The 13,446-nt window shown below is 33.8% G+C and overlaps 1 protein-coding gene across 3 annotated transcripts in view; it reads right to left on the bottom strand.

Annotated features, from left to right (window-relative positions):
* The window catches only part of LOC130440582 (tyrosine-protein phosphatase non-receptor type 11), a 62,312-nt gene that overhangs the window by 39,186 nt on the left and 9,680 nt on the right, over window positions 1-13,446 (bottom strand). Inside the window, exon 1 of one of the 3 annotated variants that reach the window (XM_056773836.1) lies at window positions 1,294-1,618. The exons of the other annotated variants lie outside the window; for them this stretch is intronic. Within the exon in view, the coding sequence (XP_056629814.1) occupies window positions 1,294-1,415 (122 nt within the window). The 5' untranslated portion in view covers window positions 1,416-1,618. Of the gene's footprint in view, window positions 1-1,293; window positions 1,619-13,446 lie in introns of those variants that run through there. 3 annotated transcript variants of the gene reach the window in all.

Here is a 13,446-nt window from a genome sequence, read left to right as displayed (position 1 = left end):
TCTTGTTTACACGCTAATTCAAAATATGGAAGAGGCGTTCGGTCTACCACACCCGACTACCTTATAGGTAATATCAAAATAAATCGAATAATTTTGACATTACAGATGATAAACTCAAATTAGGACTGTCTGCTTCACAAAAATGGCATTGAGATTTATATGCGTGGGTTGTAAGTTATGGTAGTTTAATATAATATCTCGGAACGTACTTGACATTGGTTCAATGACAAACTAAACCTTGGTTTGATTGGTTTTCAACGAGGAGAAAACAATCTAAAATTATTCGTTTTCTTTAACATTCAACATCCCAAATATTTTCGATATTAAATTTAGTATGAGTCGCTAAACTTTCTAATAATTGGCTGAAAAATCCACGATTGGGTAGAGCTGAAAGTCAGGTCCATGAGAAAGAATTTCAACTTAACTTAATATCAGATTTTTCAGCTAATTATTATAAAGTAATAGTTCCTATATGACGAAATCTCCTTCACATTTCTATGCCGATGTGTTCAACTTTGTCATCATCAGCGTCTATTGTTTCAATCAATATTCAAGACCCACTGTGCCACGATTGAGGTATATAAAATTCATCCTAATGAATAATAGTAATTGCTTGCGAAAACACAATAACTAGTAGTGATCGAAAGTGCCGAAAAATTCATGTGAAAAACGGCGTAAAAGCTTTTGTAACTTGCCGATTGCAATTTCAAATAATAACGAGGTAATAGCAATAAGTTTTGCAGTTTGGAAAACTCTCGCAAGAAGTAATCAAAAGTGGCGGAAATTTTATGTGAAAATTTCGCGTTAAGCCATTTGTAACTTAAAGTTTAAGCCTCAAATTAGAACACTGCATTAGCAAGAAGTTTTGAGGGCCGGAAAAGCTTCGCAAGAAGTGATCGAAACCTTTTGTAACTAGCAGTTTGAAATCTCAAATAACAACGAGCTAATAGCCATAAGTTTTGCAGGTCGGAAAAACCTTTCAAGAAGTCATCGAAAATGCGAGAAATTTTATGTGAAAAACCGCGTGAAACCTTTTGTAACTTAAAAGTTTACCTCAAATAAGAGCGCTGCAATATCGCAAGAACTTTCGCAAAATTAAATCCAAATTTAAAGATTTGTTCAATTTTTTTGGTACATCCTAAATGATAAGAAATCATTTTAGATTGTAGTCTTAGTTGATTCGCCCACTATACACCACATACAGGTTTACATGTAGCACCCTGCGTATCCAAAGGAACGGCACGAAGTTAATATTAATATAAGTTTGATGGAAACAGAAGAAAATCAACTTACTTGTAACTAAAGTATACAAAAGCTTTTCTAAATTCGTTCAAAGCGGTGCTGATGATTATCGATGCGGTAGGTACAGCCAGAACTGAAGGATCACTTCTCTGCTGCATAGTTTTTGTCATCATACGCACCACGTTCACTCAAATAAAAAGAATTTAATGAAAATAAAAAATTACTACTAACACATCTCATCTCATTACTACTACTATTACGTTGGGTTAACACTTAAGGAAGACCGAAAAAAATGATAAATGATAAATAGTAGCACTTAACGTGTGGTTTCGATGTGAAGATAGTCGCGACTGAAAGGTAGAAGGCTGCGTGACATTACGCGATTTCGTTTGTTTATAATAAATTAAGGAGGTGGACGCCGGGGACGTGGGCGGACGTGCCGGAGGGGGATTCTTCCTTCTGGTGACTCAAATCCAAAAAGGCGACAACTGCTTCCTTTCGCTAAGGATATAAACGAAATTTTTGTGACGTAAGTATCGAATACAGGTAGACATCTACGCATTCCAAAAAAAAAATCAGAAATACATTTTAACGCATGTTAATAAAAATTTATCTGAGAATGACACGCAAAGACTATCCTCGAAACTATCAGTTATATTTATAAATAATATTTCCCCTAGACAAGAAATCTTCTCTCTCGACAAGTTACATTTAGCCATAACTGCTATCATGGTGAGCAAGAAAATAGCAGACATGAGGTGCGGATGTAGCCTCGTAGCTGAAAAAATGACTAATGAGCAAAGTGCAGTTACTAGAACTACAGGTGCCATGAAGGTACCGACATCAGCACTAATAGAAGTTATTCTGAATTTAACCCCACTGCTCATGGTCAAAGAAAGTACCAAGCTTTGATAAAGATATCCAAAAATGGATTTAGATATGGATAAATTGCGAACTAATTCATCATTTGTTTAACGAATGGAAAACCATTTTGTTTAATCTACAGTTGTTGATTGTCATTTTTCAGTTTTTTTTTTCACATTTGCTGATGCATAAAACTTTTTATCTATTCCAGATCGACTCAATTCGTATAGGCATAAAACCGTAGTTCTCAAAGTGGACCACCAGGGAACCAAGGAAAGTGGAGAATGTGATATTTCAAGAGGAGCTACTCGAGCTTAGTATTAATGGGGAGCTGAAAGTGACATTTAAAGGAAGGTATCAAAAGTCTTGGCTGCAAGTAGAAATAGAGATAGATAGATCTAATCTTCACTTTTTTCTCGAAATTTATAAATTGGTAATAATGTAGATCAACCGGATCCAGCAACTTTTTGAAAGTGGTCTATGAAACTAAAAAGTTTGGGTGCCAATGATCTAAAGGATAATATATTTTTTCGTACATCAGTCATTTATAAATTCCCTTCCTTCTACTTTCCCAGTCCCTTATACATGAGAAAAATTGCTGCAAAATGGATCCCTGACCAAAAGCGCGGATAAGGATAGAACAATAACTGGAGATTACTATTCGACATTACTGAACATTCTACGGGAAAAAATTAAAGAGAAAAGACGCGGAAAGCTATCCAAAGTTGTTTTGTTTTTGTAGGACACAAATCTCATATTGCCATGCAAAAAATTCGTGATTTAGGGTTTGAATTACTAGAACACCCCCCTTATTCATCAGATTTGGCTTCGTCCGACTATCATTTCTCCTCAAATGTTAAGTAATAATATATTTTGATATTGAAATTTTATTTGGTTCTATAGTAGGCTAAGAAATTTTCAATATATCCTCGTATATGGAGTATTCAAACATAATCAAAAATATTTGCAATTCATCAGTATTCTAAACTTAAAATAATGTACCAAGCTCGATAGAAAGTGTAACGGGCGGGTTCATAATCCCATCCTAACTGCCACTTTAACTAAAGGTTCTTTTAGATTAACGGGCCCACTAAAAGTTCCTTTAGATTAAAGGACCCTTCAATTTTAAAAGGAATTGGTCCACTGAAAAAATGAAGTACCCAACCTGATAGAAAGTATAACGGATGCTATGCTTTTTCGATCGCTAGAAGTCACCATGCATAAAGGCCGGGTCACACCTATTTGCATCCTTCCGATCCGATTACGATCATATAGTGATGCAGACTATTCGTTTAACGTCTACAGGACGTGTGTCGGCTGGAATTTGTAGCAATATTTTCAAATTTTTGCAGTGTTTTTTTTAATAAATTCGCAATTATGTCGGATATAAAACCGGAAGAGCTTATTGAAAAAGTGAGGAAATATCCAGTACTGAAACGCAAACTATAACGACATGATGCGAAGGAATTCTACGGATCTTGTTATCCAAGCCCAAAATCTGCATTTTTCTCTGTTCTCCATGAAATGTTTTTTATTTCTTCATCTTTTAAACAAAAATCCATCACGACTATATCGCAATTGCTGATATTTTGCGCACAGAACCTTTCGCAATTTTAATTGAATCGATCTGGAGCTGGAAATCGGAAATCGTATAGGAGATATGAATGCTCAACCCGTTCAGTTTCCTCACCGATCCGTTCTTTGGAGCAAAATCGGATCTAAGTGGTGTATGACAAGTTAGTCCCGGCCTTAGACCAGTTTCCGCCACATCGTGTCGTAGAAACAAATGCATGAATATACCTGTTGTGATCTTTATAACCAGCTGCTATAGTTTGAAATAACATCACACAAACAGGAAATCTAGCAGGCAATCTAACACTACACCATTGTTAACATTCGGGTGTCAATCGGCGTTGTGCTACAGCTACGTAAACATGCCGCAGAAATCCATCGGAGAATGAGTCATGTGTATGGGGAAAACTTCATGAGTTATAGTGTTATGCGTGAAAGATGTCGAAAGTTTAAAGATGGTCGTAATGATGTGCAAGGGGGCCAATGACGCAAATCTGTCGTTTTAGATGACCTGGTTCAACGTGTTGCCAGAATGGTTAAAGAAAACCGCATTACTGCTTTGTCCGCGGAATTTCCAGAAGTTTCAAGGTCTGTTTTGTACTTAATTGTTATTGAACTTGTCTTTTATTTATAGACTATTTATAGTTGAAAAAAAACGGCCTTCGTATATAAAAACCCCTAAAGAGAGCAATTTTTTATCGTAAAAAGAGGTTACGTAGTGGTTGTATACAAAAATTAGCGACCTTTAAATAATATATTCCTAACTGAAAAAAATTATTATTTTTCAAGCATTAAAAATGCATTACATCCACGGTCGCGGATCAAGTATAATTTATATTAACAACAATTAAAAAAATGTTTTCTTGCATCAATAGTTAATTTAATGAATTATCAAACAAATTAAATGAAAACAAGGTAACGAAAATTGTTTAGTAGTGAAGATATTGTTTGTTTTGTATCAACTAAGGTCGTTTTTATAGTAAGTGCACGATTGAACATTTTAATCTTATTTTATACTAAAGGATTTCGTTTCATTTAATGAATCTAAACTACTCCAAGCGTATTCTTGAAAATGACAAAAAAATTTTCGAAACCACATTTTTTTTTTCTTCCTTACGTTGAAAACAGAAAATTTCTCACGTAGTGACATTTGTCGAAGATTCCACAATGAGTAAATCGTTGCAAACACTTTTTGTCAACTTTATTGTTATTTTTTATACTAAAGCAGTTCAAATTTGTTAAATATTGATTATAATGGAATACAATCCAAGGAAAATTAATTTTGTTACAATACTTTACTTTGCAGAAATAAGAAAATTCAAACAATCAGCATTACTCCGATGCTGAGGAGTACCAGGGTTGCTACTTAACTTTGGACATGAATAAATAAAAACAAATATTTATAATTTGTGTAACAAAGGGGTGGGAGTTGTCCTAAATTTCGTGACGTAACATTTTAAAATCTATTAAAATGGAAATGTTGAAGCACGAACTTTAAACTAACATTTTTCTTATTTATTTACACTCCTTCTATTCTTAATTTATTTAAACAATGTACATTACATTTAACTTATGATAATTTACTTATAAATATCACTTAAATAATTTCTGCGATTACTTTCACTAATTCGTTCTTTTTACTACGACTATTTATTTAAAAACTAAATAATTTCGCTTACACAAATCATTTATATACCTAAATAAAATTCTACAAAGTTCTAGAACGAAAAGAAATAAATAAATAGATAAATATACAAAATAAATATACAAATTTAAACATTAAACGAGTTCCGTCAATCATAAAAAAATGTAAAAGACGCCACACGAAAAGCGCCGCGCGAAGTCGCCGAATTTATAAAATTCATAGTAACTAGACAGGGCCGGCCTAGGGAACCATTTTGCGAACATGTTCGAAAAACTATTAGTTTACGAAAACCTATATCAGTGTAAATATAAGATACCAATTGTTTTGTCAACCATTCGTTCTACTAGTGTTAGGCGCCGACTGCCTGGGCGCCCTTTCATAAATGCCGCGCTAAACTCATTGCGCCTAGCAGTTATTTTTTATTTTTATTTCATTTGACCACTGACTATGCGGATGAAACTAAGTCGATCTTAGTTCTGCTATTCTACAATAGATTTGAAAATTTGATGATGAAATAAGCCACAAGGCACCTCCTTATACATCTATTTAGTCTAAGAAACTAAGTTTTCTTCGAGAAAAGAAACTCAATAATCGAATTAAAAATAAATTAATGTTTCTAAATGTTCTTAAATTTAGGTCTCTTCTGTTTTAAAATTAGTTTATAATATTTAAAAGATTGATAAAAAATTGACGTTTTGACTAATTTTAAGTCTTTTTCAAAATATGATAATGACGCTGACAATTTGTGTATTTATATTAAACATGAACATCAAAATAAGAATAAAATCAAAATAGAAATTTGTTCTAGTAAAGAAAAATCTCATATATGTACCAGTACTTAATCGATCAAATGATTTGTAGTTTTATTAGAATTTACAAAATAAAATTATAAATTTTACTTAAATTATTTAAGTCTTTTTTATCCTTTATAGCTTTTTCGTTTTTATGAATGTGAACCATTTCTACAAATTATCTTTTTTTCTGTATCTTTATAATTGAATTTGTTTTTTTTTGATATTTCAAGGTACGTTAATGCATTTCTATTTTTTTATCGTATTGATAACTATATTCTAAATACTGAGATGTCTGCCCTATGTAGACAGCGTCACAATATTACTTTTGGTATTTGGTGTTTTAGATTTTAATTTAGTGAAATATTTGTATTATGTCCTTTATGACTTATACTAGTATATCATATTTATTAAAATAATTTGATAATTGTTGAGAAAGTCCTTGTACATATGGTAAGGAAAAATGTTTCATATTTTGATGTTTTGTTACAGTTTTGTTTTTTAATTGATTGTAGTACCTGTTTATCTTTTTCTTGAATATATTGTTTATCATCTTTTCTTTTAATGCAGTTTTTGCTTTTTGACTAGCTAAGCATTTAAATTCAAGATCTGATAGTTGGATAGATCTATCAGCCAAACTTATTATTAAAAATAAATAGGATTGACACAAAATTAGAAAAAAAAGTAACTTGAAATATATTTTACCGACATTCTCGAGCAGGAAAAGTTGTATACGGTATACGTGATTTATATGTCAAATTTTGTTGTTTATTTTTGTGAAAAATTATATTATAAACCTGAACGCATTGGATTTAAATTGTTATTTTCCTTATTTTCCGCATAATACTCAAACAGACCTTGTACAATACCAGTTTGTCATACCAAATAGTTTCATTAGTTGTTGATGACATTGAAAAATCTTATGTGGTCTGAATAATTGTCGGATTTCTAAAAAGTGTTCGTAATTGTATGGCTAAGTCATCAAATATGTTAAATATTTCCTTCGCCATAAACGTACTATCTGAAATAGAAACACGGGGTGTCGAAATGACATCATAAGACCGGACCGCATCAACACATCAATAAGTACGTCTTCGGATAAAAACAAGGGTGTTAAATTCTATGTATGTGCACTATCGATCAAAAAAGTTTTTTCTACGACCACTTATGAAAATGATAGATTGCACACACTCATTTTCACCTAAGAAAGTAGCTTATTTCAGACATGTTATAAAAAAATATATGCATGTATTGAAATGCTTCTTTTTCTTATGTTATACAGTGCTTTTCAGATAAAAGTATCCACATTTAATAACTTTTGTAATACTGGTATATAGAAAAAATCCAAAAACACGTCAATTTATGTTGGAAGGGGCAAGCATTATGGCTTATTTAAACTTACTGGAAAAGCCACCCCCTCACCCCTAGCAGCATCCCCTTTATTTTTTTAAATTACTTGTCATATTTTTTATGTAAAATTTGGATACTCCTCTTTGAGCTGATTTCAAAAATATATAATACTTGTAGGTTAAAGTGGTTAGTTTATGAGATAAACAATTTTTCTTTTAAGAGCACACATTTTACTTATTATTTACTTTTACCTTATTTGCCTGTACTAAAATGGGTTGTACAACAGTTCAAACTCTTTAATCTTTTTAACTGTGCTATTTATTCTACTTAAAAAATCCAAACAACAAAAAACTCTATTTTTTATTAAAGTTTGACATTGTCAACTAGAATTTGTAGTCACTATTGATAGTGTAATTTGATACATTATTTATTTTGTTTCTCTGAAATGGTTTACTCTTTGCAAGAAAGAATTGAAATTGTAGGTTTATACTACCAAAATAATAATTGTGCAAGAGCTGCTGCTAGAATATTTAACGAATTACATGACGGAAGACATGCAACTCATAAGTATGTAATTCAACTGATTGAGAAATTTACCACAACAGGGTCTGTTTGCAATAAAGTGCATAAGCGAGAGGGACTCGTAAATAACGAAGCAATCCAAATGGCAATTTTAGGGCAAGTCAGCTTAGAGGCTCAACAACCCCCTAGTCGTTGTCAACAATAAGTAGAGCGATCGGTGTTTCATCTTCTACAGTTTTCCGAGTTCTACATAAATTCAAGTACCACCCATACAAAGTTAAGTTGGTGCACGAGTTGAATGAAGATGATTTTGATCGTCGTCTACAGTTTTGCGAATCAATGACGCAAATTATCAATAACAATCCACAATTGTTAAACAATATTTGCTTTTCTGATGAATGCTCATGGTCATTAAATGGCTTAGTAAGTAGGCATAATTGTAGATATTGGGCTGAAAGTGATCCACATATTATGCGTGAATTCCATACACAACATCCCCAAAAGTTAAACGTTTGGTGTGATATCCTAGGTGACCACATTGTCGGACCTTTCTTCATCAACGGAAATTTAAATGGTGAATCATATCTTGAGTTAGTCAGGGAAGGGGTTGACCCACGTATTACAACAATAATAGAAAATGATGATAACCTTTCCGAAGATTTACTGGTATTTCAACAAGACGGAGCTCCCCCACACTATGCTATGCCTGTCCGACAATTTTTAAACGAAACATTCCCCGCTCGTTGGATAGGTAGAAGGGGGCAGATGATGGAGTGGCCACCTAGGTCACGGGATTTAACACCCCTAGACTTCTTTTTATGGGGGTATTTAAAAACAAAAGTTTATGCTACCCAACCAGAATCTCTGGATGATTTACGAGAGAGGATAGAAAATGAATGTCGACAATTAAATCCAGCCGTATTAAGCAATGTCAGAGAGGCATTTCAAAATAGATTATACCATTGTATGGAAGTGAATGGTACTCATTTTGAACACTTATTGTAACTTCATAATAAATAGCACAGTTAAAAAGATTAAAGAGTTTGAACTGTTGTACAACCCATTTTAGTACAGGCAAATAAGGTGAAAGTAAATAATAAGAAAAATTGTTTATCTCATAAACTAACCACTTTAACCTACAAGTATTATACATTTTTGAAATCAGCTCAAAGAGGAGTATCCAAATTTTACATAAAAAATATGACAAGTAATTTAAAAAAATAAAGGGGATGCTGCTAGGGGTGAGGGGGTGGCTTTTCCAGTAAGTTTAAATAAGCCATAATGCTTGCCCCTTCCAACATAAATTGACGTGTTTTTGGATTTTTTCTAAATACCAGTATTACAAAAGTTATTAAAGGTGGATACTTTTATCTGAAAAGCACAGTATATTTCTTTCGCTTTCTGATGTTTGGACTTCTTTAACCAGTAAATGGCTGTTCAGATCTCAAATTAGCCCAAGCCCAGCCAGAGAAATGCGAGGAATTGCTGAACAATCAGAAGTAGACTTAGCTACCTACTGGATTCAAATTAACCCAAGCCCAGTCAGAGAAATGCGAGGAGTGGTGGGACAGTCAGAAGTAGACTTAGCTACCTACTGGCCTCAACTTAACCCAAACTCAGCCAGAAAAATGCGAGGAATTGCTGGACAATCAGAAGTAGACTTAGCCTCAAATTAACCCAAGCCCACCCTCTTCTCAGACGAAAGCAGATTGTGCCTGCATGGTAGCGATGGAAGAAGATGAGTCCACAAAAGACCTGGATAAAGATACACGCAATGTTGCATAAAAGTAAGAGTGGGTTTTTAACGATATTCCTGGGTGGTTTCGAACGGGAAGCTAAACCCGAGTTTGTTTTTATTGAAACTGGAGATGGAACGAAGGGAATAACATGGAAGGCAGCATCGAAAAAGATCGAGTAAAGAAACTTATTCGATCCACGAAGAAGCGATTGGAAGCTATTACTTTTGGATACTTTTATCTGAAAAGCACTGTATATGATTTCGAACGATGGAGGGAATACGCCAATACAATATGAATGTGGCTGGGTGTCGAAAGGCAAAAGGCCAAATTAAAGAAGACTGAAGAAGTAGATTTTTTGAGATTTTATTAGTATTTACAATAAAAATTGTAAGTTTGTGTACATAGATCTAAATGGAGAATATTTCGAAAAGCGACAAAACATTTCTTCGTTTCTGTTTAACCTTTTGTAAAATATTAAAAGGCAACCCTCGTACATAATATAGGGTTTAGTCATCTATCGAGAATGAATTCGAAGTTATGGATATTTTATATCTTAGTGTTTCCAAAATAGGTAATCCGGCGACGATTACCGGCTGTAATATTAAGTATGCCATGTTTGTTTAACTTTATTTAGAAGGCTAGCATTCGGAAAATGACTGTTCGTTTTCATAGAAATTGAGGATAATGTCGGGCATTAACCGCGAAACTTTTTTTTATATTTCATTTATACAACGAATTAACTTGGATGATAAGTGACGTACAATATTTTTTATTTTTGTTTTTATATTAAAAAATGCCATATAGAATAGACCACAAATTTATTAAAAAATTAAAATCTTGTAGTTTATCGGCAAAAACGCGAGAAAACGGAACTATGGTCATTGGTCGCTGGCTTTCGAATTTTCGAAATATTTTTATGTAAAAATTTGAAATATATTATCCATCAATATCAGTTTTTCAAAAAGATATCATCAATATTTCGAAAATAAGTCGCGTTGACTCATGTTTTGTGCCAATGTGTCCATCTATTCCAACAAAGTTTCCAAATAATTTGTTTTCGACTGTTCCGAAAAGTGTTTTCAAGCTGCGACGGAATTTGATAATTACGAGAATGGTTCCAGAAGTACCTGGCCTGACCTAGAGATGGCGGTAGTTGCTTGAAAAATACCACAGCATATGTTCCAAGTTTGAAGACGTACATTGTTAAGTATTTCTTTTCAGTGAATTTGTAAACATGGAAAAAATTATAATAGCCCAATCAATATAAAAACTGAACTAGATTCTACTCTAGATGAGACTACTTCTTCAATATCAACTGTAAAATAATGAGTAGCAGAGTTTGATCGAGGCCGTACAACCTGCGAAGACGAGCATCGCAGTGGTCGACCAAATGAGGTTACGACTCCAGAAATATTGAAGGAAATCCACAAAGCAGTACTGAATGATTGTCCACTGAAAATGCGCGAGCTATCAGACATAGTAGACATTTAAAAAAATTTGGACATGAAAAGCTGTGCACAAGACGGATACCGAGTTTACTCATAATGGAACAAAAACAGTGTCGTGAAGATGTTTCCTTCGAAAGTTTGGCAATGTTTCATAACCATGGATGAAACGTAAGTCCATCACTTCCCACCCGAAACAAAAAACAATAAAAGCTATGGACTAAAAAGGGAAAAGTGGCTCCAAAGAAGGCAAAGACCGTTTCATCTGCAGACAGGGTCATGGTATGCGCGTGTGATAGTTTTCATTGACTATCCTGAGAAAAGAAAAACTATCAACGACGAGTATTATGCAAGCTTATTGCAACGTTTGAGCGAAGAAATCTTGCAGAAACGGCCTCATTTGGCTGAGAATAAAATGTTGTTTCATCAAGACAATGCACCAGCTCACATATTCGTTGTTGCAATGGCCAAAATTGAATGAATTAACGTTTGAATTGCTATCTCAAGTAATCTCTTCGCCAGATTTAGCTCCCTCGGATTATTTTAATAAGAAAATGGCTCGGTGGTCAAAGATTTTTCAACAAGATGTAATGTCGGCAGTTAACGGCTATTTTAAGGAGATTGACGATTCTTATTATAAAAATTGTATCGAAAAATGTTATACTATCAACGGCGAGTACTATGCGAACTTATTGCAACGTTTGAGGCCCTTTTGGCTAAGAAGAAAGTGTTGTTTCATCAAGATAATTTACCAGCTCAACAATCCGTTACTACAATGGCCAAAATTAATAAATTAAAATTTGAATCGCTACCTCAGGAACCCTATTTAGGCTCCTCAGATTATTTTCCGTTCCCAGACTTGAAAAAATGGCTCGGTGGTCAAAGATTTTTCAACAATGAAGAGGTGATGTCAGCAGTTAATGGTCATTTTGAGAAGCTTCACATAAAAATGGTATCGAACTGATTGAAAATGGCTGGGAAAAGTGTATGGAGCCAAAAAAGGATTACGTTGAAGAATAAATATATTGCTGTCTAAAATTTTAGTGTTTTCTTTGTTGTGCCAGGTACTTCTGAAACCATTCTCATATTCTTCAAAGACCGTTATCCTATGAAGTGAAGATCAGTTTTGTTTTGAAAAATTAAGATACGTCGAAGTTAATAGAGAGGGAAAAGTGGAACACACATTATATTTCAATAAAAAGCCTCTCATTATCTTTTCATCTATAATTTTTTCAGAGAATAATCTTTTTTTTTAAGAGCAACAACAATCTGCCATCATGAGATGATCCCATCGACCTTGATACATTTTATCAAGCAGGTACGTTCGCAAAAGCAAAATTTTTGGGGAACCGGACTCGTTCAACACGTCGTGATCAAATCAGCGAATCAAACTTACGGTAAAACATTGAAATTGTTTTGGCATTATTCTATTAGACGTACACCAATGATTCATGGGTATATGATGTAGAAGGAGAGCCGTGAAATCATTAAAAATCTGAATGATAGTGAACGAACTAAATATCAATCGAAAATTTCAGCTCAAAATTTCGCGATGAAGAAGCTCTATGCAGAAATTATTCCGAACGTATACATCGAATATCAATCGTAGAAGACTATTTGGAATTTGTACAAAATGATTCCAGGTTACTAGATCGATTATTAGGCGTGATGATTAATTTTTTTCAATACAACAAAACGCCAAATTCAACTGCGATTATCACCAAATTATCCAAGACAAAAAAGCTAATGAAAATGTCAACGATGATTATCTGCATCTTTGATAACCGCGGAATGGTCATAAGGAGTTCGTTTCACCTGGGCAGACCGTGTATGTGTGTTCTATCGCGAACTAATGAGTAAGTTTTGAAAAAGAGTCAATAGAATGCGTCCAATCGTCGTGAAAAAGTTCCGAGAAAGATTTCAGCGTCACCATAGCCACCCTATTCGCAGTATCTATCTTCCGCCGACTTCTTTCTCTACCCCAAAATCAAAAATATCGTATTTTGAACCGATTAAGCGCATTCAAACAAATTTAACGAGGGTGCTGTGGGAGGTTCCAGTAAAAGGCTGCTACAACGCCTGGGAAAATCGCCGCAGTCGGAGTATTGGTGCTGAAGAAGACTATTTTGAACAAGATCATGTTGTCATCGAAAAATTTGATAATAGTAATGTTTATATCATCACTTTAATTAGTTTGGGATTCCAAATGTGCAATCTTTATTACACTGTTGTAGATAATTAGCGGAACTCATGATGTGAAAATTGTAAACTCGTTG

This window comes from Diorhabda sublineata, chromosome 2 (genome assembly GCF_026230105.1).
Source record: "Diorhabda sublineata isolate icDioSubl1.1 chromosome 2, icDioSubl1.1, whole genome shotgun sequence".
NCBI lineage: Eukaryota > Metazoa > Arthropoda > Insecta > Coleoptera > Chrysomelidae > Diorhabda > Diorhabda sublineata.
The sequence above is the reverse complement of the archived record's forward strand: the minus strand, read 5'-3'. Positions and strand labels throughout refer to the sequence as shown.